Consider the following 26,214-nt stretch of genomic DNA (forward strand, 5'->3'; position numbering starts at 1 on the left):
GTTGTCCAAAGTAATTTTTTATAATAATAATGCAAAAGCACAGAAGCAAATAAATTTTAAAAATCACCAGATGTTATGGCTTGTTCAGCCTATAATAATCTTGCTGATGTTGTATCACCTGGTGATCACTTATTTATATAGAAAATATCAATACAACTCAATTCAAGAATGTCAAATGTTCATGCTGTTCATAAAATACCTGTTGATGTTGCACATTTTTATAAACAAGATTCAAAACGTTATTACTTTTTTAAATATTATTATTAATTACAATGTTTTTTTTTTGTTTTATTAAATTATTTTATTGATTTTTTATTTTAGGCTACATGAATAAAAAGAGAGTAAAGGTCATCATTTGCCCTCAAAATGAATTGAATTATATTATAACGTTTATCTTATTTTATAATACAACGTCAATATAAATATTTCGTGGTGATCGTGGTACAAGTAAATCACAGCTTGTACAATTTTTATTTAATATAGTACCACGTTTACAAAACTCCAGTGAAAAAGATATAATTATTATCAATTTAATATTTATTTATGTATCAATATTACAGTGGCAGTATAATTTATGTAGAATAATTTAACTAAATGCTGATTTTAATATTTTAAATTGATAGAAAACTAAAAACCTAATAAAATCAATATCATTGTTGGCTGCTGATCCAGTTCTGTATTTCTTCGACAATTTTTTCTTTAGATACTAATCGTTCTGTTCGTGTATCAACTTCTCTTAGTTTCACTTCACCTCGAGCAAGTTCACTTTCACCAACAATAATAGCCAAAGGAATACCAGATTCTTCACAATGTTGCAATTGTTTAAGTAGCTTAGCATTTAATTTATTAAATTGTTCAGCTCCAATTCCAGCTTGCCACAAATCTGCCAAGATTTGCATTCTTTCTCTATGAAGATCTTTTTGGGCTGTTGCAACAAAAACTTGAACTTTTGTTGTTCTCAATTTTTCTCCACGATTAGCTGATTGATTTTCCAAGACACTGAAAATTCTCTCGACACCAATAGAAACACCAACACAAGGTACATTTTTTTTCTTTACATCAAACATACCAACCAGGTTGTCGTATCTTCCACCACCAGCAACACTTCCAACTTCACTGTCTAAAAACAAATAAAAACAAAAGTAATGTATTAATTTTAACATCTGTATTTTTGTATTTTCAAAATAACAAGTTTTAATAAAATAAATTTGGCAACTTACTTGACAAAACAGCTTCGTAAATAACTCCTGTATAATAATCAAGTCCTCGTGCTAAACCCAGATCAATTTCAATTTTATCAGCTACTTTATATATCTTGCAATATTCAAATAATAATTTCAATGCATCTAATCCCTGTTTTGCTGATGATTCTTTCATCAAAACTTCATCTTGTTGTAGCTCAGTAATTAAATCATCATTTCCTCTTTTAGATACATAACTTCCAATTTTATCAGCAACATCTGGATCCAACTGTTTTTGTTCAATAATTTCTTTACGAACTTCTTCCCAAGGAGTCTTGTCTAATTTATCAACAGATGAGCAAACAGTACGAAATTTTTCTTCAGGTACTCCACATGCAGCAAATATTCCATCCAAAAGACAACGATGATTTATTTTTACAGTAAAAGAACCAATTTCAAGTTTATTAAGAATTTCAACGACTATTTTTACACATTCTGCATCAGGAAGCATTGGATCACATTGACCAGCTATATCAAAATCACACTGATAAAATTCACGATAACGACCTTTTGTCATTGATGGATTATCTCTTCGATAAACCTTTCCAATTTGATATCTTTTCATACTTGCTATTTTACTCATTGCCAAGTAACGTGCAAATGGTACTGTCAAGTCATATCTGAGAGCCAAAATTTCACCACCTTGATCTTTAAGATCATAAATCAATTTTGTATCTTCACCATATTTTCCAGTTAAAATTTCCTATAAAATAAACAACAATTAGCTATGTTTGATAAACTTGAATTAACATTTAATTAATTATTCAGTTTTATTTTGAATGATTAAATATTTTCAACTTGTATTTTAAATTTATACTTACTTTAAGTTCAAAAATTGGAGTATCTATTGTCTCAGCACCATGAAGTTCAAAAACAGATCTTATTTTATCCAATACATTTTGACGAAATGCTGTTTGTTTTGGACCATAATCTTTTGTTCCTTTTGGTGTTTTGAGAGTTAATTTTTGAGATGCAGATTCATTCTCAGGTGACAGTGCTGCTTTTTGTTTTAATAATGCAGCAAGTTCCTCAGCAACCTGTGGAAATTCAAGTAAAATTATTATCATGTTGTTGTACTTAAGTAATAGTGCTAGTGGTAAATAAATAAATAAGTTTACTGTTTATAAAAAAGCCTTTTTTGAGTATTATTGTTTACAACAAAAACACCTTATTTAGGTATTTTTTATCTACAAGTTAACAAGCTATAAGTACTATTAATTATATACAAATTATGTACAAAATTATCCATAAATTATTAATACATTATTAACAATTATTGTTAATTTAATTAATGCCTAAAAATATACGTAATTGATTTTATTTATAATTAATTTACTATTTAATAATTAACATATTTTGTCGTGTATGACCAACAAAATTTCTAGGTGAATAATTCTACTAGATTTCTCATTTATTTATAACAATGAATATCAATGATATTTTTATTGTTGTAAATAAAGCATTCAGCTGATAAAAAATACAAGTATATAGTCAAAGTGCAGCAGTGCATTTTTGTGAATGTGCACTTTTCCACGTGGTACAGTAAATGTACTACTACGACTCAGTAATGGTGTCATTAAATTTAACCCATTTGCTATTTTTTATTTATACCTGCGATGCGGCAACATTCACCAAGCTGCGATTTTTACAAATTGCAACAAAGGAGTTTAAATGTCTCAACCGGAGCATGATAAATTTCCCGGATAATAAAAATTAAGCACCAAAAAAAAAAATACAGTTATTCGAGTAGCTTAATAATGAATTTAATATATTTACTAATTTCACGCTCTATTTTCACATAACAGTTTAAAAAAAAAAACAATGGTAAAATAAGATGAACAAAAAATTTTTCGACAACGTGTCACGTATTCATCGACACACAGAGAAAAATTAAGTCATAGAATCAAGTACATTTTACACTGATAAAATGGAATAGCAAATTTAGAAGCCAACTGAAAAAATATTTAGCACACGATCAATTATATTTTATGGTTAATATAAAATCACCTTTTCACTATCTGCTTCAGTAGATTTTAATTTTTCTACAATATCTTCCAATTGTTTCAGCAAATTTGTACGTGTTGCGTCAGCCATCATGTCACCACGCGGTTTTTACAATTTAACACGAGTCACAATGTTACAAGAGTCGCTGAATTTGCACTGAATTTAATTGTTTATAATGAGTAATAAATAATAATAATGCGTGACAGGTGGAGTGTAAAAAGATTGCTAAATTCTTGGTTACGTTTGTCCCCTACAGTCAGCGCTGTATTCAGTGATACGCCTTTAGTTTCATACGCCATGTAGAATACATTAAAGCGCCTCTGTAGTTTAGCTTCCAAACTATTTTACTAATGTGGTTTTGTAAAAAATAATTATTTATAATATGAATAAAATATAATTAAAAAAATATTAATTATGACACTGATTACATGAAAATTAGTCATTTACCTGGTGAACATGCCAATAAACGAAGTCATATCTTGATTGCAAATATAGTGGATATCAAGAACGTATTTATTAATCGTACTATACTGTACTATATTGTATTTGTTCGTATATATTTTATTTTAATTATTTAAAACAATTATTATAACATTAGACTATCAATTTCTATTTAATATGTGCACATGATTTATTATGTATTATGAATTATTATGATTTATTATGATTTATTATCATGATTTATTATGTATTAACAAACTAAAATAAGGCTCTTTGGATTAGTTTGTTTTTTTTTTTTTACCTCGCTACCTTTGGTACAAATATCAAATCGTACATGAAAATTTATTGTAAAATTGTACTATATATACTTTGATAAAAACATATTTTTTTTTTTTAGTTCGAAAGACTTTAATTATTATTTATAACGTTGATATTATTTAATTAACTAAAAATTTAATTAAAAGCGATACAAGTCACGCACGTTACCGGAATACTGCAGTGCTACTCGATTATGCGGCGATCATATAGCGAAACGGTTTTCATATACAGGCAAAAGATAAGGAGTAACCCTGGTGAAAATATTTCTCCGAATTTTTCCGAGTTTCTCTGCGATTACTCCGAATTTCTCTCAAATTGACCCATGCGGAGAAATGAGTGGAAAAATTTTCTCCTCGTCGTTGATTTTAGAAAAAATTTCTCAGCAGTAAAATTATTTTTTCACACGGTTGGAGAAATGGCGGACAAATTTCTCCACCCTTTCTCCAACTTTTTCCACCGTTTGTTGTTGTTCAATTTTTTTCCAATTTTTTCAATTTTCAATTTTTCCAAAAAAAAATGACTAATTATTAATTGTTACATAACGCAAAGCAGAATGATGTTTATTTTTTTTGAAAAAAATGAAAATTCGAAGACACTTTTTTTCAAAAAAGTTGATATACCTGCTAAACGGGCAAATTCTAATTTGTGCCCCGTCTAAAACACGAGAATATCTATTTGAGGTACCTGTAAAATAAAAAAATTGAATTAGAAAAATAGATGGGTTATATAGGGTTATTATTTATATGCTCAGTTTAACAATTTCATAGAACCACGAAAAAGCGTCAAATACACATCAAATGCTCATAGGATAATAATAATATCTATAAGCATTTGATGTGTATTTGACGCTTTTTCGTGGTTTATTATCATCTTCATTCAATACACCTGGATCGATTAAAAATACACCAGGTATTTTAGCACCAACACCAGAGATAAATTAAATATTAATCCAGAAACAAGTATTGACGGAGCTGAAACACCAGCTGAACAAAAACAATTAAAACAACAATTATCACTTGATCTTGGTGCATTACTAGCACCAAAAAATGATTATCAAATTGTCATACCAGATAATGAAGTAGCTGATGAAACAGCTGATTATCAAGACGATAATATTATTGAAGATCAAGCTGATATTGATGCTAGAAAACATGAAGAATATTTACTACAACAAAAGAAAGAATTAGAAAAAAGATCAAAAGTTATACAAAGAAATTTACCAAGACCATCTGAGGTAAATACAGATATTTTTAGTGATAGTGGCTCATTAACTGATCTTCAAAAAGCTGAAGAATTAATTAAAAAAGAAATGATTGGTATTATGCAATATGATGCTGTTTTAAATCCAGTTCAACAAAGTAATACAAAACGTGGACAAACAATAATTTCACAAGCTCAAAAGTATATTGAAAATTATCCATATGAAGATTATGGTAAAGAAAATTTAGATAGTGCTAGTAAAATGATTGCTGATGAAATGCAAATTGTTAAAGAAGGTATGGCACATGGAGAATTGAGTATTGATGTTTATACAACTGTATGGGAAGAATGTCTTGGTCAAATATTATATTTAGAACCACAAAAACGTTATACAAGAGCAACACTTGCTATTAAAAAAGACAGAATTGAAGCATACAAAAGAAAATTAGAACAAAATTGCAATCATATGGTTCGTGAAGCTAGACTTGCTGCTAAAATGGAAAATAAATTAAAAATATTAACTGGTGGTTATCAAACACGTGCGCAAGTATTAACAAAACAACTTGATGATTTATGAGAACAAATTGAACAGGCACAATACAATTTGAACTATCAACATTTAAATTTCTTCAAAGTCAAGAAGATGCTGCTTTGACAAGAAGAGTTAGTTGCTTGACTGAAGATCTTTATAGACAAGTTGAACGCGAAAAATCATTACAAACAATATATTTAGTACTTCAAGAATTACATATTAAGTAATAAACAATAGAATCGAAACTTTTAATTGATTTATAAAATATAATTATTTTTTTTCATTATATCATTATTTTCGTAAATAGACAATATATATATATTTTTTTCTCTAAATTGTTTGTGTCTCACAATTTTTTTAAGAAAAAATAAAAAAAAATATATTTTTTTCTAAAAGTTAATTTTTAGTTTTTTTCTTTTTGCTTATAATATTACATAGTAATCATTAATTTTATTAATAAAATTAACAGTAAAAAAATAAAAATAAGAGAGTGGCTTGACGATATATATGTGAACTAGTTGATTCAATGAAATTACCTTATGCAATAAAAAATGATTTACTGTACGTTGTAAAACCAGTTGGAGAAAAGTTATTCGATTATCTTAAACGTACATGTACAACATGGGTTGATTTATTTAAAAAAGAGTCACTTCCTGAACTTGACGTTTATTGTAAGCACATTGAATTTGATTGTTTTGGTAAAGTAGATGAAGTAAAAACATTTTTAAATATTTACCATGCTAATGAAAATTTTAGTTTGCTATTCTTTTTCTATGAAGCATGTGCATATTGCCTCGAGGATGTTATCCGCAGTATATGGAACAAATGTTCAAAAGATATGAAATACGAAATAATTGAACTCGTACTTTCTTAGATTTTTTGAAAGTATAGATATGCATAGAATTCAGCAATACTGGCTGCAATTTGTTGATAAAAATCAGTCAAAATTAGCATATGAAATCATTGAAATACATAGATGTACTTGGATACTGTTTTCAAGAAGCCAACACTGTAGGTGTTAACCCTAGCGTATTGGTTCTTCTGCGTGATCAAATTTTATCTGACCAGATTTGACTAGATCAAACTATATCTAACCATTCCTGTGGTCTAGAGGTTGAGGCGTTTGCCTGGTATGCAACAGACCCGGGTTAGAATCCCATAGGAGAACTTCTTAATTTTTTTCCAAGTTTCGGTTTTTTAAAAATCAGTATCGGATCCGAATCAGACTAAAATTTTCACTCGGGTATTCATGGATTTTCTTTTTCGCTTTACAATACTGGCGATTCACTAAAATCGCTGGGAACAACAGAAATGACATAACTTTCTATACAATTAACTAGAGTTATGTAGCAATTAATAATTTGTCATTTTTTTTTGAAAAATTGAAAATTAAAAAAGTTGGAAAAAAGTTGACAAATGGTGGAGAAAGATCTGAGAAACGGTGGAGAAAGGATAGAGAAAAGTTGGAGAAATTTGTCTGCCATTTCTCCGCAACCGTGTGGAAAAAAATTTAACTGCGGAGAAATTTTTCCAAAATCAACGACGAGGAGAAATTTTTTCCGAATCAACTTGGGTGAAGGAACGATCGGAAATATTTCTCCGCGAAAAAACGTTTGAAAAAAATAATTTTATCGCGGAGAAATTCTTCCGAAATCAACGACGAGGAGAAAATTTTTTCACTCATTTCTTTGCATAGGTCAATGCTCACAGCACGTTAATTTTTTTTTAATTATAGTAAATAAAAAATAATAAGGATATTTAATGAATAACGTTTTGATTTATCTTTTAACTGATTTTAAATTTTTTGTTTAGAAATGAATTACAAATCATGAATTACACTTAAATTTTTTATATTAATTTTTTTTTTTTCCTTAATTATAAAATATATAAAAGTTTCACAACTCGAATAACAGTTTATTAATTTATCTGTTATAATTATTTTATTTAAACAAAAGAGAAAGAGAGAGTCAACATTGCCTTAATAATTCTTTTTTTCCTTGACTTCTTGCATAAAAAACTTACTAAAATATTTAATCTCGTTATAAATATTTGACGTAGTTTAGAAATTAACAAAGAAAGTTTATTAAATTGAATTTCAAGTGATTAATATATTTTATTATTATTTTACTTTACTCTTTTATAGATTTTTTTTTTTGTACAATGAATACTTATCAGTTGTCTGGTTCTCCAACAAAAGTTTACCAATAATTTCCTGTTTTTTTCTGATGAATAATCCAATTCTAGGTACTGAAAAATGATAAAAAAAAAAAAAAAAAAACATTACATAAGTTTAAAGAAATCCTTGAAACTTAAATATTATACTAGATTTTATTTTTATATTAGTTTGAAGAGTAATAAAAAATTTCTTACTTGATTTATCAGGTGATCTATCAACAATTGTATCTTCAGTAAAATGTACTTTTTCATTTTCTAATTTTCCATTAATACCATTTATCATGTTTTTTATTTCTGGCTCAAAATGAAATACATAATCATTTGTACCACCCCAACTTTTTAATGCAATACTTGAATCGATAAAGTTTACAAGATTTTTTTTGGTAACTTGTTTTATTTTTGATTTTATTTTTCGTGGAAGGAATAATTTAATGAAGTTCAATGTTGCATTTAGTATCCATGGCATTTCAAGTAGAATATAATAATGTAAAAAATTTGGATAATAAAAATCGAATAATTCAACAAGAAATCTTGTAAAATCCACATCAAAGTTTGATATATCAGAATCACACATATCAAAAAATACAGATATCTGATCATTTCCTTCTCTGTAAAAACGAATATATAAGTTTTTCAAAAAATTTTTAAAAAAATATATTAATTTACCTTTCGAGACGTTCAAACCAATAAATGATACATTTTTTTAATTCATCTAAATCATGTGAATCCTCAGTATGTAATTTTGATTGAAGTATAAATAATGCTTTTCCATCGTTATCCTTTCCATATGAATAAAAAAAACCACTTTCTAAATAATCACGATTAACATTATCTTCGTTTAATTCTGTAACAAATATAAATAAAAATATATGCATGATAATTATTTTTTTAATATTTTTTTTACCATTTGCATTGACTTCTTGTCGCCATTTACATGTGGACCATAACATTGATAATGACTCCTGGACATTGCCGTCGTTGTGTTCGATAAAACGTTTTAACCAATCATCTCTTGTTTTTATTCTCGTTATATCATCTCGATGAAAACCTTCAGCTATAAAAATATTTATTTATGATTTTTTAATGAAAAAACACAAAAAATTTATGGAATATATTATTCACATGGTCTTTTTATTGTGATAAAGTAAATGAATTATTTGCGGAAAATAATTAAAAAAATGTTATGAAACAACTTTGTTGGGCAAGATTACGATATCCCAGACAACACGGGACAATACGTCACACTTATCGGTGACGTATCGTGTAGTTACTACATATAGCCGTTTTTCCCATATTTCACCTTTATTTTTAACTACTTTGCGCATTTGTAGGAATTTTTTCTATATTTTTCCCGTAATCGCGAGGAAATTTTCTGTTTGAAACAGATCTGGGATATCGGAATGTCACCGACAACACGGTTTTTTGTTGGTTTCTTACAGGAAATTTGCTCACGATTATATGTACATGTAGTCACTACACGATACGTCACCGATGAATGTGACGTGACACGTGTTGTCCCGTGCTGTCTGGGATATCGTAATCTTGCCCATTTAAGGGATTACCCACGCATATCTAGAGACCTCTTGCGTATGAAATTTAGAAACATAATATTTCTATGAGTGCGAACGAGATAAAAAAGAAGGAGAAAATCTTGTTTCTCACTTCAACTTGAGTATTTAGACAAAGACAAAAATTTATTTTTATTTATTGTAAAATAAAAAGGTCTCAAAGCCCTATTAATTTTTATATCAAAACTTTCCTTATTGTTTCCTCTATCTATCTGTAGTTTTTGAAAAAGCTATCTGCGTTTTCCATAAAATGGCTAACCAGGTTTCTAAAAACTAAACCGGACTCTCCATAAGAACCTATGTATAACCTTCAAAAAAATAGCCTACTTTAGTAATTAATTACTAAGTAATTAGCTACAAGAAAATTATCAAAAAATTTGAGCGTATGTATTATTATTTCATTAATCTGCTCAAAAAATTTCAAGGCTCTATCTGCGTTTTTGATTGGTGATGGTAATCCCTTAATAACGAAAGTAGTTATCAATATTTTTTTATTATTATTATTGTAATATACTTACTTTCATCAGATGGACTTTCTTTTTCCAGTTTTTTAAAAAATTTCTGCCTCAACTCGATGATTTGCTGCTCCATATTATTTATAAGTTTTTTTTTAACTGATGTTATTTTTTTTATTTAGAAAAGATGATTGCGACGGTTATTATTTTTTTTTTTTTAATAACTCCTTGGTAACTTTTGGGTTAAGAATGTTCGATAATTTTTATAGATATTTGTGGGTAATATTATATATACGTTTGTATTGTATGTACAGCCCAAATGGAAACTGAAAAGTGATGCAGTGCATCCAGTGCATGGTCCATGGAGCAGTGATTGCAGTGATTGGCCGGTGATTGCAGGTGATTGGTAAATGGTCAATTTTTGAGGTTTTATACACCTACAGTAAGATACTATATAAGAAACTGTAAGATACCTCTGATGCCGTTTTGAACATTCTTACCGACTGTCGACTCGACAATTAGCTCTAATCATTGCGGCTCGATATATCGAAGAAATGTTGCAGATAGCCCTCTAGTGGAATAGAAATGCTCTAACGAGACCATCCGGTGAATGCAGATTCTGGTCTATTATCCACCTTGTTGTACATGGCCATGTGTGCGCTCGTGTGCGTAATGTCAGTGTCAGTGTCAGACTGTCAGTGTGTGTTGCCGGCATTTGATAGACGAGGTCACGAGGTCAAGTTTGATCGAGTTAACACATATATTTCTCACATGCTGTGTTTATTTTATTTTTTAAAATATATATAAACAATAAAAAAAAATAAAACAATGCACAGTGAAAGTGCAAAAAACTGCTTTCTTCTTCTTGAAGATGGCACTATTTTTCCTGGAAGAAGTTTTGGAGCCAATTCACAAATTGATGGTGAAGTTGGTGAGTTAAAATACATTTTTTTTTCTTCAACAATCAACACGTGTGATCACTCACTTTAGTGTCATAAAATATGACTTTATTTTTTTTTATAATATTAGCACGAATTAGTTATTATATTACCATTAATTATTGCCATTAAAAATTTTTTACAATTTTTATTTAATTTTTTTTTTAAACAATCAATTATTGAGTAAAAAAAAATGAAATAAAATAAAGTTTGGCCGTATTTAAAAATACAATAATTAAATATAAATTGTAAAAATTTTTAATGACAATAATTATTATAATAATAATTAAAATTCTTGTTAATTTGATAGAAAAAAAATCATGATATCTCAGGGTGTATTATAACACTGACGTGAACAAATTTTTACATGGCAATTTTGTATTAAAATATATTTTTTATATAAAAAAATTCTTAGAAAATAAAAATGATATTTATTTTGTATCAAATGTATTTTATATTTAAGGGAAAATAAATTTTTGAAAGCTAGTTTTTATGAAAATCTAATCAACTTATTGAACGCCCCTTCAGATTTATTTTCAATAAACAAATTACTTTTAATAATAAAATAATTGTTCAAGATTAATAAATTTATGGAAAATATATTTTTCAAAATAATACCAATTTGTTTTCAAAGATAAACAATTTTATTTTCACTGTTTATAATTTGTTTATTTAAAATAAAATCTTTATCGCAAAATGTTTATTACAAAAGAATATTTTTAAGATTATTTCGTTTGAATTTGTTCATGATAAACAATACATTTATCATTGAAAATAAATTTACTTTTTACTCAAAAAAAAAAAAAAAAAACCACGATATTTTATAAACTATTATCTGTTTTTTTTTTTTATTTTAATCTTTTTTTTCAAACAGTTTTTATATTGTTATCTATTTCAAAGAATTTCAAAGATTAGATAATTTTTTTTTTTCAACTAAAAATTTGTTTATCATGATTAATTTATTCAATATTGAAAATAATTTTTTTGACAACTTAAAAAAAAAACACAATGTTCTCATAAATATATATTAAATATGAATTTTTTTTTTTTTTTTTTAAACAAATTATTAATTGTTAAAAATGTTTTTTTTTCCTGGAAAAATACACTCAATATTTAAGAGAACATTGTGTCTGTAAAAATTAAAATTAAAAAAATCTCAATCGAAATTTTATAAATTGGATTTTAATCTATACATATTATTACACTTTTGATTACTTTAAATAAATTAAATAATTTCATCAAGAGCTATTAAAATTAATTTTTTAAATATTATCTCATCAAAATTTATCAAAAAAATTAATGTTTTCCAATTTTTAAATGTATTGATATTTTTTATGACAAAAATCATCAAATGACTAATCCAATGTGTATATTTTCCTTCAAGTTTTTCAAACTGGAATGGTTGGATACCCCGAGTCTCTGACAGATCCATCCTATCATAGTCAAATACTTGTTTTGACATATCCCTTGATTGGCAATTATGGTGTACCAGATGACAAAAAAGATGAGCATGGTTTGCCTTATTTTTTCGAATCCAATCGTATCTGGGCAGCTGGTCTTGTTGTTGGTGAAATATGCGAGACACCAAGTCACTGGCGTTCAACAAAAACCCTATCAACTTGGTTAAAAAATGAAAACATTCCTGGTATTCATGACATTGATACACGAGCATTGACAAAATTGATTCGTGAAAAAGGCAGTATACTGGGTAAAATTGTCTTTGAAATACCACCAAATCAATCTACAACAAAATTAACAATAACAGATCCAAATACAAGAAATTTAGTTGCTGAAGTTTCACAAAAATCTTCACGTATATTAAATCCATCAGGAAAACCACGTATTTGTATGGTTGATTGTGGTCTTAAATATAATCAAATACGTTGTTTTATAAATAGAGGTGCAAGAGTTGAAATTGTACCTTGGAATTATGATCTTGAAAAAGTAGAATTTGATGGTTTATTTTTGAGCAATGGACCTGGTGATCCATCAATGTGTCCAGAAACAATTGAAAATATTAAAAAAATTTTAAGCAAAAAAAAACATCCAATATTTGGTATTTGTATGGGACATCAATTATTATCAATAGCAGCTGGTTGTAAAAGTTATAAAATGACATATGGTAATCGTGGACATAATCAACCAGCTATACATTTATCAACTCAACGTTGTTTTATGACATCACAAAATCATGGTTATGCAATTGATGATAATAATTTACCAAATGAATGGGAATCATTATTTACAAATGCAAATGATGGTAGTAATGAAGGTATTGTTCATTCAACTTTACCATGGTTTTCAGTACAATTTCATCCTGAACATACAGCTGGACCACAAGATCTTGAATGTTTATTTGATATTTTTTTGGATGCAGCAATTAATTATAAAACATCAAATTTAAATTATAATATTAAAGAAAAATTGATAAATAAATTAAAATATAATCCTATTATTAAAAAATCTCATGATAGACCTAAAAAAGTATTAATACTTGGATCAGGTGGTTTAAGTATTGGTCAAGCTGGTGAATTTGATTATTCTGGTTCACAAGCAATAAAAGCACTACGTGAAGAATCAATTCAAACTGTATTAATTAATCCAAATATTGCAACAGTACAAACATCAAAAGGAATGGCTGATAAAATATATTTTTTACCAATAATACCAAATTATGTTGAACAAGTTATTAAATCAGAACGTCCTGATGGTGTATTATTAACATTTGGTGGACAAACAGCACTTAATTGTGGTGTTGAACTTGAAAAAATGGGTATATTTAATAAATATAATGTTAAAATTATTGGTACACCAATTAAATCAATAATTGATACTGAAGATAGAAAAATATTTTCTGAACATGTTAGTAAAATTGGTGAAAAAGTTGCACCAAGTGCTGCTGTTGAATCAATTGATGAAGCACTTGATGCTGCTGAATTATTGGGTTATCCAGTTATGGCTAGAGCAGCATTTTCACTTGGTGGTCTTGGTTCTGGTTTTGCAAATAATAAAACTGAATTAAAAATACTTGCACAACAAGCATTAGCACATTCAAATCAATTAATTATTGATAAATCATTAAAAGGATGGAAAGAAGTTGAATATGAAGTTGTTAGAGATGCATATGATAATTGTATAACAGTTTGTAATATGGAAAATGTTGATCCATTGGGAATTCATACTGGTGAATCAATTGTTGTTGCACCAAGTCAAACATTATCAAATGCTGAATATAATATGTTAAGAACAGCAGCAATTAAAGTTATACGTCATTTTGGTATTGTTGGTGAATGTAATATACAATATGCACTTAATCCATTTTCTGAAGAATATTATATTATTGAAGTTAATGCTAGATTATCAAGAAGTTCAGCATTAGCTAGTAAAGCAACTGGTTATCCATTAGCATATGTTGCAGCAAAATTAGCACTTGGTATACCATTACCAAAAATAAATAATTCAGTTACTGGTAAAACAACAGCATGTTTTGAGCCAAGTTTAGATTATTGTGTTGTTAAAATACCAAGATGGGATTTAAGTAAATTTCAAAGAGTATCAACAAAAATTGGCTCATCAATGAAAAGTGTTGGTGAAGTTATGGCTATTGGACGTAAATTTGAAGAAGCATTTCAAAAAGCATTACGTATGGTTGATGAAAATGTCAATGGTTTTGATCCATATTTAAAAAAAATTAATGATGAAGAACTTGAAAAACCAACAGATAAAAGAATGTTTGTACTTGCTGCATCAATTAAAGCTGGTTATACAATTGATCGTCTTTATGAATTGACAAAAATTGATCGTTGGTTTCTTCAAAAAATGAAAAATATCATAAATTGTTACAATACATTAGAAAATATTGGACAAGGTGATATATTATCACATGAAATATTATTGGGATCAAAACAACTTGGTTTTTCTGATAAACAAATTGCTGGTGCTATTAAAAGTACTGAATTAGCTGTACGTAAATTACGTAAAGATTTTAATATTAAATCATATGTAAAACAAATTGATACTGTTGCTGCTGAATGGCCAGCAACAACAAATTATCTTTACTTGACATACAATGGTTCATCACATGATATTGATTTTCCTGGTGATTATACAATGGTTATTGGATCTGGTGTTTATAGAATTGGTAGCTCAGTTGAGTTTGATTGGTGTGCTGTTAGTTGTCTTCGTGAATTACGTAATTTAGGAAGACAAACAATCATGGTTAACTATAATCCAGAAACGGTCAGTACAGATTATGATATGTCTGATCGTTTGTACTTTGAAGAAATATCCTTTGAAGTTGTTATGGACATATATAATCATGAAAATCCAGAAGGAATTATATTATCAATGGGTGGTCAATTGTCAAATAACATTGCAATGGATTTACATAGACAACAAGCAAGAATTCTTGGTACATCACCAGAATCAGTTGATGGTGCTGAAAATCGTTTTAAATTTTCAAGAATGTTAGATAAAATTGGTATATCACAACCAAGATGGAAAGAATTAACAAATTTACAATCAGCTGTTGAATTTTGTGAAGAAGTTGGTTATCCATGTCTTGTACGACCATCATATGTATTATCTGGTGCTGCAATGAATGTAGCACATTCAAATCAAGATTTAGAAGCATATTTAAAAGATGCTAGTGATGTTAGTAAAGAACATCCAGTTGTTATATCAAAATTTATACTTGAAGCTAAAGAAATTGATGTTGATGCTGTTGCATATGATGGAAGATTATTATGTATGGCTGTATCAGAACATGTTGAAAATGCTGGTGTACATTCTGGTGATGCAACATTAGTAACACCACCACAAGATATTAATCCAGAAACTCTAGCAAAAATAAAAAATATATCTAAAGCAATTGCAGCTAATTTAGAAATTACTGGACCATTTAATATGCAACTTATTGCTAAAAATAATGAGTTAAAAGTAATTGAATGTAATGTTAGAGTATCAAGATCATTTCCATTTGTATCAAAAACATTGGATCATGATTTTGTTGCAATGGCAACAAGAATAATTGTTGGTGAAACTGTTGAACCAGTTGATGTACTTGCTGGTTCAGGTAAAGTTGGTGTTAAAGTACCACAATTTTCATTTTCACGTCTTGCTGGTGCTGATGTTACACTTGGTGTTGAAATGGCATCAACTGGTGAAGTTGCTTGTTTTGGTGACAATAGATATGAAGCTTATCTCAAAGGTATGATGAGTACTGGTTTTCATATTCCAGAAAAAGGTATTCTACTATCAATTGGAAGTTTCAAGGTAATATATATTTTTTTTTCATTCAATAAATATCAAAAAACAATCATTATTAATGTTTTTTTTTAAATTTATTTTTGTTACAGCATAAAATGGAAATGTTACCATCAATGAAAAGTTTACAAAAAATGGGATATAAACTTTATGCAAGCTTAGGAACTGCTGATTTTTACAATGAGCATGGAGTTGAGGTAAGCAAATTAATATTAAATAACTAAAGATTATTATTTATAATTTTTTTAACATTTAAATATATGTAGTTTCATTGAGAATTGAGTCTTTAGATTTTGTTAAAGATATAACATTTGGTAATTCACTTGTTGTTTTATCTTGATGTCGTTGTTCAGATGATTCCAGTTCATCCTCATGAACAATAGCCATTGTAACATGTTTTTTTTGAACTGTAGAATCAATTTGTTTAATCAATGATAAATCATCTTGTGGTATTTCATTTTTTGGTAAATTAGAATCTTCAATATTTGACAGAGATATTTGAGATTCAACCATACTTTTATAACGATCTTTAAGAGTTGTTACAAATATTGGTTGATCACTATTTCTTTTAGGTGTTTTTGGTGCATTTATTTTTAATCTAGTATTTGTTGATTTTTCTTTCATTATTTTAATTTTATCTAAATGTATTTTAGCATCATTTTTATCTATTGAATTTTCTGATAATAATACAGCTAATCTTTCTGCATGTTCAATGTATAAATTTTTTTGTATCATTGATTTGTAGTTATGATGATATTCAGCAATTTTTATAAAATGACTAATGAAAAAATCAAGAAGAAGATTTAATCTTCTTGGTTCCATTTCAGCACATCGTACCTGTAATATTAATTTTCTAAATTAAATAATCTATTCATTAATCTCATCATTTATATAATAAATCTTACCGCAATTTCAATAACTTGATCATAAGAAGTTTCAGCATCAATTAATGTTTTATTTGTAATAGTTTTTTTTCCATAAATTCTTGAACTCTCATTAATTTGTTTAGCTGATCCCCAAAAGCCAGTTGTTTGTTCATAATCTTTTTCTATATCATTTAATTTAGACATTGATTTTGATATATTTTTTTTAACTAATTGAGGATTAATTAATAATAGAACATCTTCAGTTAAAATTTTTAATAATTTTCCACAATCAAATTTTGGAAAAAATTTTTTACTATGTCTAATATTTTGCATTGCATGTAAAATATACATTATTGGATTTTCAATAATTCTTTTTAATTGTTTTTGTGATCTTAATAAATATATTTTACCTTGAAATAAATTTTTATCTTTTATAAAATAATCTTGTAATACTGGTACATCTTGACTTATTGATTTATACAATGAATTTAATAATTTTAATAAAAATTCACCAGTTCTATTTTCTGTAAATTTTAATTGTCTATCATCCTCTTCAATAAGCCAAAATAATTGATTTTTAATATGTAAATCAGTTAATCCAATGATTGAATTAACTGGTTTAAAAAAAGTTTTTTGTAATAATAATGATATAATATAAACTCTTGTTTGTGATGATGACATTGATGTCTCAAGATATCTTTCAGCTGCTGGAAATGTTAATTCCCATTCAATATTTTGTAAATTATTATTAATATTTTCTGTATAATAACCTTCAGGAATAATATAACAACCAGATTCACGTATTTTTTCAATAATATTAACACTTGGCCATGTACCTCTTGTTCTATCAAGCCATTCATTTGCAATTGATGGCCATGATGACCATATACATGGTATTATTCCAAAATTATCATCTTTCATAAATACTGGTGGATCTAATATTTCTAATTTATCACGATAAATAACAGCACCATCTGGCTCTTGATCATTATTATTAAATCCCATTATTTCAGATAATTCATTTGTAAAAAAATCATAAAACCAATTCATAAATTTTGTACTATTTAAACAAAGTACACCATAATTTCTATTATATAATACACTTTTTATTATTTTTTCTTTTGTATTATTATTATTGAATTTTTGTTTTCTATCTTTTCTACAATTATATATTTTATCCTCAGCAATAAGTGTAAAACAATTTTTTGGTATTTCTGAATTATTAATATTATTATTTATTATTAATTTTTTATCATTTAATGATAAGATTTTTGTTTTATTATATATTCTACTTTGTGGATAATTACTACCATCACTATCACTGTCAATTGTATAATTACCTGATCTATAACCAGAACTTGTACTATCTGATGATGATGTTGATAATTCATTTGATTTTATTAATGAATTATTTATTGTATCATTATTTTTTATTAATTTTTGTACAATTTTATCATTATATGAACTGCTATTATTATTATAATCATAATTTGTAATATCTTCATCAAGTAAACTTGAACTTCCGCTTCCGCTTGATTTCTTATCTTGATGTGATGTTACAGTATCAATAGTTGATTTATTATTTGTACTATATACACTCTCATTATCATCACTGTATATTGCATCATTATGATTTGTGTTTGTTTTTTTTTTTGAGGGATTAACTTCTAATCTCTGGAGCATTACATATCCTGGAAAATAGAAAAAATTAATTCGATTTATTTATTGCTTTTTGTTTAGTTAAACATATAATAAATATGATTTTTTTTTTATCTTTATTTATTAAAACTTTTTTGTTACCTTTATGCTCACTTTGTTTTAATTGCATATTGTATATTAATGCTTCATTCATACTACTGTAAGGTGATGCATAATTTTGTTCAGTTACTTCAACATTATCAAAAACAATAAATACACGTATTTGTTGAAGTGGTTCTATACAAAATATATCATGTTTTGCATATGCAAAATCAATTTTTTTAGCAACTTGTTCTTGTAATATATCTGGTACAAGAGCATGTTTTTGTACTGGTAGACAAGAATTAAATTCTGTTTCTCTTGATGATACTGGTGATTCTCTAATGATTCTCATTTCTCTGAAAAGAAATATTCACTTAATTTATTAACATTACACTACACTTAATTATTTACTTGTTGATTTTATTACACACTTAAACTTACTCATCGAAATTTTCGAAAAATTGTACACACATCATAAGATTATTTAATATAAAAATTTCCGGATTATGTTCAAGTGTTTTACGTAAAATTTTCATATCTGGATCATTTAACCATTTATCATAACTATCATTTGTTAAATCTTGTGATAAATTTGATTTTTTTTTATCATTTTTTTTATATATATTTTCATTTTTTTCCTTACGTTTCGATTTAACATTACCCATTGTTGTATTTAATAAATTTTCAAGTCTATATGGCATTTATAATTTTAATAAATTAATAAATTTATAATCGTTCATTATCATAGATATTATTATTTTTATACTCAAATGTTAACGAACTTGTTGAAGGAAATATAACCACTAACGATTGACAATTGTTTGCTATAACATTTAGCCCCTCATTGGTATCAACTTGAATGATTATACCTTGCGATAAATATCATCAGTATTATCAAAACTTACAAGGCCAATGATTGGTCAGTTGACAATCAAACATTGATAAAAGTAATATGAAATGTTCGTAGAAGTAACATCCCCACCATAAATACATTTATCAATTTTTTTTTTTACTTTAAAATCGTCACAATAAACCTGTACTTGTTATCTGACATATTGCCTAATTTAAAATCCGACAAATCACACTATTTATTTCTTTATATCAATCTATATTTTATATAATATAAAAATAATAATTTTTATTTAATTAAATCAACGTGTTTTGTTTTTTTTGTTTTAGGTTGAATCAGTTCAATGGACTTTTGAAAATATTGATGTAAATGAAGATACCAGTCCTAATGAACTTCGTCATTTAGCTGATTTTTTATCTAAAAAACATTTTGATTTAGTTATTAATTTACCAATGAGAAATGGTGGTGCTCGACGTGTATCAAACTTTATGACTCATGGTTATCGTACACGTAGACTTGCTGTTGATTATTCAGTACCACTTGTAACTGATGTTAAATGTGCTAAACTTTTAGTTGATGCTATTAGTAAATGTGGTGGTAAAGTACCACGTATGAAAACTCATACTGATTGTATGTCATCAAGGAGAATGATGAAATTACCAGGTTTTATTGATGTTCATGTACATGCTAGAGATCCTGGTGCAACACATAAAGAAGATTTTTCATCATGTACAGCAGCAGCACTTGCTGGTGGTGTTACAATAATATTTGCAATGCCAAATACAAATCCTGCTGTTATTGATCATTCATCATTTTCATTTGCAAAAGAGGTAAATTTATAATTTTTAATAATAATCAACATAAATCCATTTATTGAATGATTAATCTGAGTTAATGAAAAAATAACAATGAAACTGATAACATTAAATTACTGATTATTATTTTTTATCATTATTATTATAAATTTATTTGTATTTATTTGTTAATAGCATTTTGAAAATTGGCCAACAAAATATCCACTTTGTGTTCATGCTGAAGGACAAACAACTGCTGCTGTTTTATTATTAGCAAGTTTACATAATCGTCCTGTTCATGTTTGTCATGTTGCAAGAAAAGATGAAATAAATATTATTCGTGCTGCTAAAGAAAAAGGACTTGCTGTAACATGTGAAGTGTGTCCACATCATTTGTTTCTTAGTCAAAATGATTTGGAAAAAATTGGTAGTGCTAAGGGACAAGTTAGACCAATGTTGGCTACTTTGGAAGATCAACAAGCTCTTTGGGATAATATGGATATTATTGATTGTTTTGCAACTGATCATGGTATAATTTTTTATTTAAAAAAAAATAATTTTATACAAGTTATGACTCGTTACTATATTAATATTGTATTTTTTTTTTAACTTTATTTAGCACCACATACAGTTGAAGAAAAAGAAGGCGAAAAACCACCACCTGGTTTTCCTGGTCTTGAAACAATTTTACCTCTTCTTTTGAATGCTGTCCACGAGGGAAGACTCACAATGGAGGTATGAAAAATAATGAAACATTTTTATTGTACTTTAAACTCACATTTAGATAGTTCAAAAGTCCGATTGTCTTATCAGTAAATTCCAATCGAAATACTAAATAAATATTACCACAATCAACTTGGCGAAACATTTAAATTTGATCATACAAATTCTAATAGTTTCCAGTGGAGAAATTCATTTAAACAATTCATTTTTATCGCTATTTATTTATTTTTTTCTTTGCATAAATTCTTGAGTATTATTACGATACTTTTTCTGATAAACATCACTCGAGTTCCCAGTAATCTCTTGATAAAAGCCAATCTGTAAAGTTTTTTTTTTTCCTTAAAGAACTTTTTCAAATGATAGAAAAAAAATGTATTAACATGAAATTACTTTCAGGATGTGATTGATAAATTTTATCGTAATCCAAAAAAAATATTCAATATTCCTGATCAACCAAATACATATGTTGAAGTTGATCTTGATGAAGAATGGACAATTCCCGATGCAATGCCATTTACAAAATCGAAATGGACACCATTTGCTGGAATGAAAATACATGGTAGAGTACATCGTGTTGTTTTACGTGGTGAAGTTGCATATGTTGAAGGTCAAATATTAGTTAATCCTGGTTTTGGTCAAGACATAAGAGATGTACAAAAAAGCTTAAAGATACAATCAATATTACATCCACCAACAATTGAAGTAACAAGTCGTGTTAATTCACCAATACCACCACTATTAAATGGTATTGATACACGTACAATATATGATAGTAATTTACCTACAATATCTGGACATATTAATACAACTCATGGTCTTGCTGGTCATCATATTCTTACAGCAGATATGTTTACAAAAGAACAATTAAATGATATATTTAATTCAGCTGAAAGTTTACGTAATTGTGTTTTAAAAGAAAGACCATTAGATCATATATTAAAAGGTAAAATAATGGCATCAATATTTTATGAAGTATCAACAAGAACATCATGTAGTTTTTCAGCAGCAATGTTAAGATTAGGTGGTAGAGTTATACATATGGATGGTACAACATCATCTGTTAAAAAAGGTGAATCATTAGAAGATTCAGTTGCTGTTATGGCTGGTTATGCTGATGCTGTTGTACTACGTCATCCAGAACCTGGTGCTGTTGCAAGAGCAGCACAATATTGTCGTAAACCAATGATAAATGCTGGTGATGGTGTTGGTGAACATCCAACACAAGCATTACTTGATATATTTACAATTAGAAAAGAAATTGGTACTGTTAATGGTTTAACAATAACAATGGTTGGTGATTTAAAACATGGAAGAACTGTTCATTCACTTGCTAGATTATTAACACTTTATAATGTTAATTTAAGATATGTCAGTCCAAAAGGACTTGATATGCCTGATCATGTTAGACATTATGTTGAACAAAAAGGAATTGATCAAAAAGATTATGATAAACTTGAGGATGTACTTCAAGATACAGATGTACTTTATATGACAAGAATACAACGTGAAAGATTTACATCACAAGAAGAATATGATAAAGTTTGTGGACAATTTGTTGTTACACCAAAATTAATGACTGCTGCTAAGAAAAAAATGATTGTCATGCATCCGTTACCACGTAATTTTGAAATTAGTACAGAATTTGATTCTGATCCACGTGCAGCATATTTCCGTCAAGCTGAGGGTGGTGTTTATGTTAGAATGGCACTTCTTGCAATGATTTTAGGACATTTTTAAAATACATATATTTTTTTAATCAATTGACAATATTACCGAGGTAGTATTAATTCAAATGACTGCAGCATAATTTTATAAATATAACAAGAATCACGTGCCTATAATTTTTTAGTTTTTAAATTTTAAACAGAAAAAGATTTTGCATTAAATAATTTAAAAGTTCATGACAATGTATCACGTAGTAAATTTATATATTTTTTTTTTTTTTTTAACTTTTACTTCAAATGATAAGATAACAATGTTATTGTGTAAAAAAATCGTCTACTGATATTGACAACGAATTTTTTAAGTACATAATTTTGCTATCTATGATAATTTTTGTAAAATTTAAAAATACTTTTTTTTTTTTTTTTTATAAACTTGGCCATAAAATATAAATCATGATAATTATATTCCATAAATTTTAACGATAATAATTAAATAAATGTTTACTTCATGGAAAATTGTATTTGAAAAACAAAAAAGTTTTAATTTTTAAACTGTAAAATATGTAAATATGTAAAGTCTTGATAGACGAAATATTAATGGCTAAAAAAAATAATATTTTAATTCATATACATATGTATATTTTGTATTTCATGACAACAAAAGTGAGAATATTTTCAGCTGACAATAAAAATAATTTTAAATAAAAATTTACTTTTATTTATTTATAAAATTGAATTGATACAAATTGATAAAATATAATTTCTTCTTGTTTTTTAATATTTAATGTAAATTGTTTGTCACAAGTCATGGAAAACTTATTTTTAATTTTATTATTATAATCGTACTAATTGATCACTGGTACTTGAAAATTCAATTTCAAGTTTGAAATTCTTTACAATTTATTAAGAGTATGGAATTTAAAAATATATACTTGAAAATTGGCACTGAATTTTAAATGCTAAGCTGTATTATTTGTTGTTCATTCCTTTTTTTTTTTTCGATGGTCAAACAAACAAAAAAACGACAGAGAAAGTAGCACCTCGTGACTTAATATTAACCAAATCACGTATTAATGTTACGATTGAATTTTTTCAAAACCATTACAACATGATTAAAGTTCTTTTTTAAATTATATTTTAAGAAAGGAACACTTATCGTATTCCAAGTCTTAAACTTGACTTGTTTCTTAAATATTATTTTCATTCCTGATTATTATCAAACGATTTCATCTGATATCCTGGTTGAGCCAAAATTCGTTACAGAATTTGGACACATATCTTTAGCAAATGATTTATGATCGTCATTTTTATTTTTTCTTCGTTGTGATATTTTTAATCTTATTTGTTTTCTCGTTAGTAAATCACGTTTTCTGTAAAGAAAAAAAAATAACATTTAAATAATTTTATTTCGATTGAACAGCTGATTTAAGAAATATTTGTTGAATAGAAAATAAAATAGACACTTTTTCTTTTAATTTATAAACAATATCTGTTTAAAAAAAAAATAAATAAAAAGGATCTTTGAATCACAGCCAATGAAAATGATAAAAACGTTGTTAATTTAAAATTCCTCAAATCAAATAAACGAAAAATTTTATTTATAAAAATGCCCTGAAAATTTTCTACTATCAAAAATAAATTAAATAATATTTACATACTGTTGCCTACAGTCCATAAATATAGCCAATGAAAATAATATTATTATTGCAACAATTATTCCAACAACTACAACAACCAGGGTCACAATCGCGTCCTCTTCTTCAGATGTAAATGGACTCATTGTCGTCGTCGATGAATTGAATGCATCTGCAACTAAATTATTCAACATTATTATTTATTATTTTTTATACTTGTAAATTATATATAGACTTGATATTTCTTTGTTGAAAGAACGCAGGTTAATATATTTATTTATTAACAAAAGAATTTGACAAAAAAGATTTTACTGACGTCAATGATTTTTTTTTTTTTTTCAATCAAAAATTTGATTGTTATTTTATGTTACCCATCTGCACGTATGCTCAATCGGAAGTCTTGATAAATCTATATGCTTATAATTCACGGGAATACATACCACATCCTCATAAATTATTATCAAATTAGTATAAATAAATAAAAAGTTATTACAACAATGAAATTGAGAAAATTCGTTAAATTTAAAAATACTTTAACTGATTTTTTACACTGTTTATGTTTTCTTTCTGACTTAATTTAAAAATAAAATTATTAATTGATTAATTAATAATTAAACTGTTAAAGAATGTGTAAATTGTTTTTTTTTTTTTTTTATTTTAATGTTTATAAATGAAATACTTGCAAATGTGATGACTCTCCAAATATTTTTTTAAAATTTATTAATTTTTAATAATTTGCTTTATTATTTTAATTATAAAATTGCGTAATTATAATTTTATGGTTTTTTTCTTTCTTTTATATCACAATTTATATTTTATTTGAAATTTTTTTTTTCACGATTGAAGCAATGCCACTGTGTGAGAGGCGTAACTGCACGTGTATTGTCTTTTTTTTTTTTTACTATCATACTATCACTGTCCTTCAGAAAATTATTTTTCAAACAAATCATTAACTGGTTATTTATTTAATTTCTAATCTTGTTGTAAAATAAATTCTCTAGAATAATAGTTATTTAAATTATGGAGTGACCTTGAATATCAAGGTTGATACTTTTAATAATTTTTCTACAATCGAAATACTTTATTCTACAAAAAATCATTCAATTTCGAATAGAAAAAAAATTCGCGTATTGTTAAATTAAAATAAAAAACATAAAATTTAACTAAACATTATAATAATTTAACAAAAGAAATATTTATTTTACTAATTTTCAAGCAAAGAAAATGAAATCTTTTCTATTTTTTTTTCAAACAAATATTGACTTACCTATATTTTTACTTGTCATATTTAAATTTTTCGTAGTTAATAAATCCATAATATAATAGTTAATTTACTTATAAATTTAAAAAAAAAAAATTAAATTGCCAAATATAAAAAAGAGTATTTATGAAAGAAACGGAAGTCGTAGTATGTAGTAACCGGTCCGAGATCCTGAAGTAAACTGTCGAACACATTGGAACACATGCCATTCAATTTGCCTCTCTCATTTGAGTGAAAATTTTTTTATTCAGTATGTATTACTGATCACGTATACTAACAAACATACAGTGAGTCAGAATGTTTAAACGACAGTAATCAAAGTTGAAAAGAGGAAAATCTTCGTAACACTCGTAGAACGTTTCGTACCAGGTAGATAAAAAAGAGACAGCTATTCATGTCTATACCAGTCATTTAAAAAATTTAAAAATCATTCAAGAATGTATTCAAGTTTATCAAGAAAAGATACACTTGCTTCTCAACATTCTATAAATATTTAAATAAATTTTTTATTATACATAAAAATTTTATAAATTGACGACAATTTA

The 26,214-nt window shown here is 26.7% G+C and overlaps 6 protein-coding genes across 7 annotated transcripts; 2 read left to right on the forward strand and 4 right to left on the reverse strand.

The window, feature by feature from the left end:
* Positions 1-272: 272 nt before the first annotated feature.
* LOC122855188 (histidine--tRNA ligase, cytoplasmic) lies at positions 273-3,426 on the reverse strand. 2 transcript variants are annotated; one of them, XM_044156372.1, is made up of 4 exons: positions 3,249-3,426; positions 2,063-2,278; positions 1,221-1,944; positions 273-1,120 (listed from the first exon to the last, which is right to left on the reverse strand). In XM_044156372.1, the coding sequence occupies exons 1-4, from the start codon at positions 3,336-3,338 to the stop codon at positions 651-653; spliced, it is 1,500 nt and encodes a 499-aa protein (XP_044012307.1). In that variant the 5' UTR covers positions 3,339-3,426; the 3' UTR covers positions 273-650. The 2 variants fall into 2 exon arrangements, with proteins under 2 accessions (XP_044012307.1, XP_044012308.1); XM_044156373.1 differs by having other exon boundaries at positions 274-1,120; positions 2,853-3,403.
* Positions 3,427-4,721: 1,295 nt separating this feature from the next.
* Positions 4,722-5,963, forward strand: LOC122853942 (cell division cycle 5-like protein). The gene is made up of 3 exons (XM_044154352.1): positions 4,722-4,735; positions 4,923-5,743; positions 5,797-5,963. The coding sequence occupies exons 1-3, from the start codon at positions 4,722-4,724 to the stop codon at positions 5,961-5,963; spliced, it is 1,002 nt and encodes a 333-aa protein (XP_044010287.1).
* Positions 5,964-7,873: 1,910 nt separating this feature from the next.
* Positions 7,874-10,070, reverse strand: LOC122853943 (motile sperm domain-containing protein 2-like). The gene is made up of 5 exons (XM_044154353.1): positions 9,998-10,070; positions 8,816-8,959; positions 8,578-8,755; positions 8,107-8,519; positions 7,874-7,983 (listed from the first exon to the last, which is right to left on the reverse strand). Exons 1-5 carry the CDS (start codon positions 10,068-10,070, stop codon positions 7,874-7,876), a joined length of 918 nt encoding a protein of 305 aa, XP_044010288.1.
* Positions 10,071-10,634: 564 nt separating this feature from the next.
* Positions 10,635-22,975, forward strand: LOC122855189 (CAD protein-like). The gene is given in 6 exon segments (XM_044156374.1): positions 10,635-10,865; positions 12,257-16,146; positions 16,230-16,334; positions 19,923-20,916; positions 21,007-21,122; positions 21,507-22,975. Coding segments are annotated over 6 exon segments (6,549 nt in total). The 5' UTR covers positions 10,635-10,762; the 3' UTR covers positions 22,848-22,975.
* On the reverse strand, positions 16,188-19,589 carry LOC122855190. Its single transcript, XM_044156375.1, has 4 exons — positions 19,185-19,589; positions 18,804-19,099; positions 17,043-18,694; positions 16,188-16,974 (listed from the first exon to the last, which is right to left on the reverse strand). The coding sequence occupies exons 1-4, from the start codon at positions 19,442-19,444 to the stop codon at positions 16,390-16,392; spliced, it is 2,793 nt and encodes a 930-aa protein (XP_044012310.1). The 5' UTR covers positions 19,445-19,589; the 3' UTR covers positions 16,188-16,389.
* A 42-nt stretch (positions 22,976-23,017) lies between the features above and the next one.
* On the reverse strand, positions 23,018-26,116 carry LOC122855191. The gene is made up of 3 exons (XM_044156376.1): positions 25,676-26,116; positions 24,433-24,586; positions 23,018-24,144 (listed from the first exon to the last, which is right to left on the reverse strand). The coding sequence occupies exons 1-3, from the start codon at positions 25,722-25,724 to the stop codon at positions 23,991-23,993; spliced, it is 357 nt and encodes a 118-aa protein (XP_044012311.1). The 5' UTR covers positions 25,725-26,116; the 3' UTR covers positions 23,018-23,990.
* Between the last annotated feature and the right edge of the window lie 98 nt (positions 26,117-26,214).

This window comes from Aphidius gifuensis, linkage group LG4 (genome assembly GCF_014905175.1).
Source record: "Aphidius gifuensis isolate YNYX2018 linkage group LG4, ASM1490517v1, whole genome shotgun sequence".
NCBI classification, from domain to species: domain Eukaryota; kingdom Metazoa; phylum Arthropoda; class Insecta; order Hymenoptera; family Braconidae; genus Aphidius; species Aphidius gifuensis.

What these genes read in the sequence shown, in the direction of transcription:
- LOC122855188 (XM_044156372.1), bottom strand. Translation starts at nt 3,338, where the DNA reads ATGATGGCTGACGCAACACGTACAAATTTGCTGAAACAATTGGAAGAT. An exon ending in CTGAAGCAGATAGTGAAAAG is followed by an intron (nt 2,279 to 3,248) that starts GTGATTTTATAT and finishes GAATTTCCACAG; the next exon opens with GTTGCTGAGGAACTTGCTGC. An exon ending in CTCCAATTTTTGAACTTAAA is followed by an intron (nt 1,945 to 2,062) that starts GTAAGTATAAAT and finishes TTTATTTTATAG; the next exon opens with GAAATTTTAACTGGAAAATA.
- LOC122853942 (XM_044154352.1), top strand. An exon ending in AACTGGTGGTTATCAAACAC is followed by an intron (nt 5,744 to 5,796) that starts GTGCGCAAGTAT and finishes CAAATTGAACAG; the next exon opens with GCACAATACAATTTGAACTA.
- LOC122853943 (XM_044154353.1), bottom strand. Translation starts at nt 10,070, where the DNA reads ATGGAGCAGCAAATCATCGAGTTGAGGCAGAAATTTTTTAAAAAACTG. An exon ending in TGGTTTGAACGTCTCGAAAG is followed by an intron (nt 8,520 to 8,577) that starts GTAAATTAATAT and finishes TCGTTTTTACAG; the next exon opens with AGAAGGAAATGATCAGATAT. An exon ending in TAGATCACCTGATAAATCAA is followed by an intron (nt 7,984 to 8,106) that starts GTAAGAAATTTT and finishes ATCATTTTTCAG; the next exon opens with TACCTAGAATTGGATTATTC.
- LOC122855190 (XM_044156375.1), bottom strand. Translation starts at nt 19,444, where the DNA reads ATGCCATATAGACTTGAAAATTTATTAAATACAACAATGGGTAATGTT. An exon ending in TTTTTCGAAAATTTCGATGA is followed by an intron (nt 19,100 to 19,184) that starts GTAAGTTTAAGT and finishes ATTTCTTTTCAG; the next exon opens with AGAAATGAGAATCATTAGAG. An exon ending in ATCAAGTTATTGAAATTGCG is followed by an intron (nt 16,975 to 17,042) that starts GTAAGATTTATT and finishes TTAATATTACAG; the next exon opens with GTACGATGTGCTGAAATGGA.
- LOC122855191 (XM_044156376.1), bottom strand. Translation starts at nt 25,724, where the DNA reads ATGGATTTATTAACTACGAAAAATTTAAATATGACAAGTAAAAATATA. An exon ending in TATGACAAGTAAAAATATAG is followed by an intron (nt 24,587 to 25,675) that starts GTAAGTCAATAT and finishes TGAATAATTTAG; the next exon opens with TTGCAGATGCATTCAATTCA. An exon ending in TTTATGGACTGTAGGCAACA is followed by an intron (nt 24,145 to 24,432) that starts GTATGTAAATAT and finishes TTTTCTTTACAG; the next exon opens with AAAACGTGATTTACTAACGA.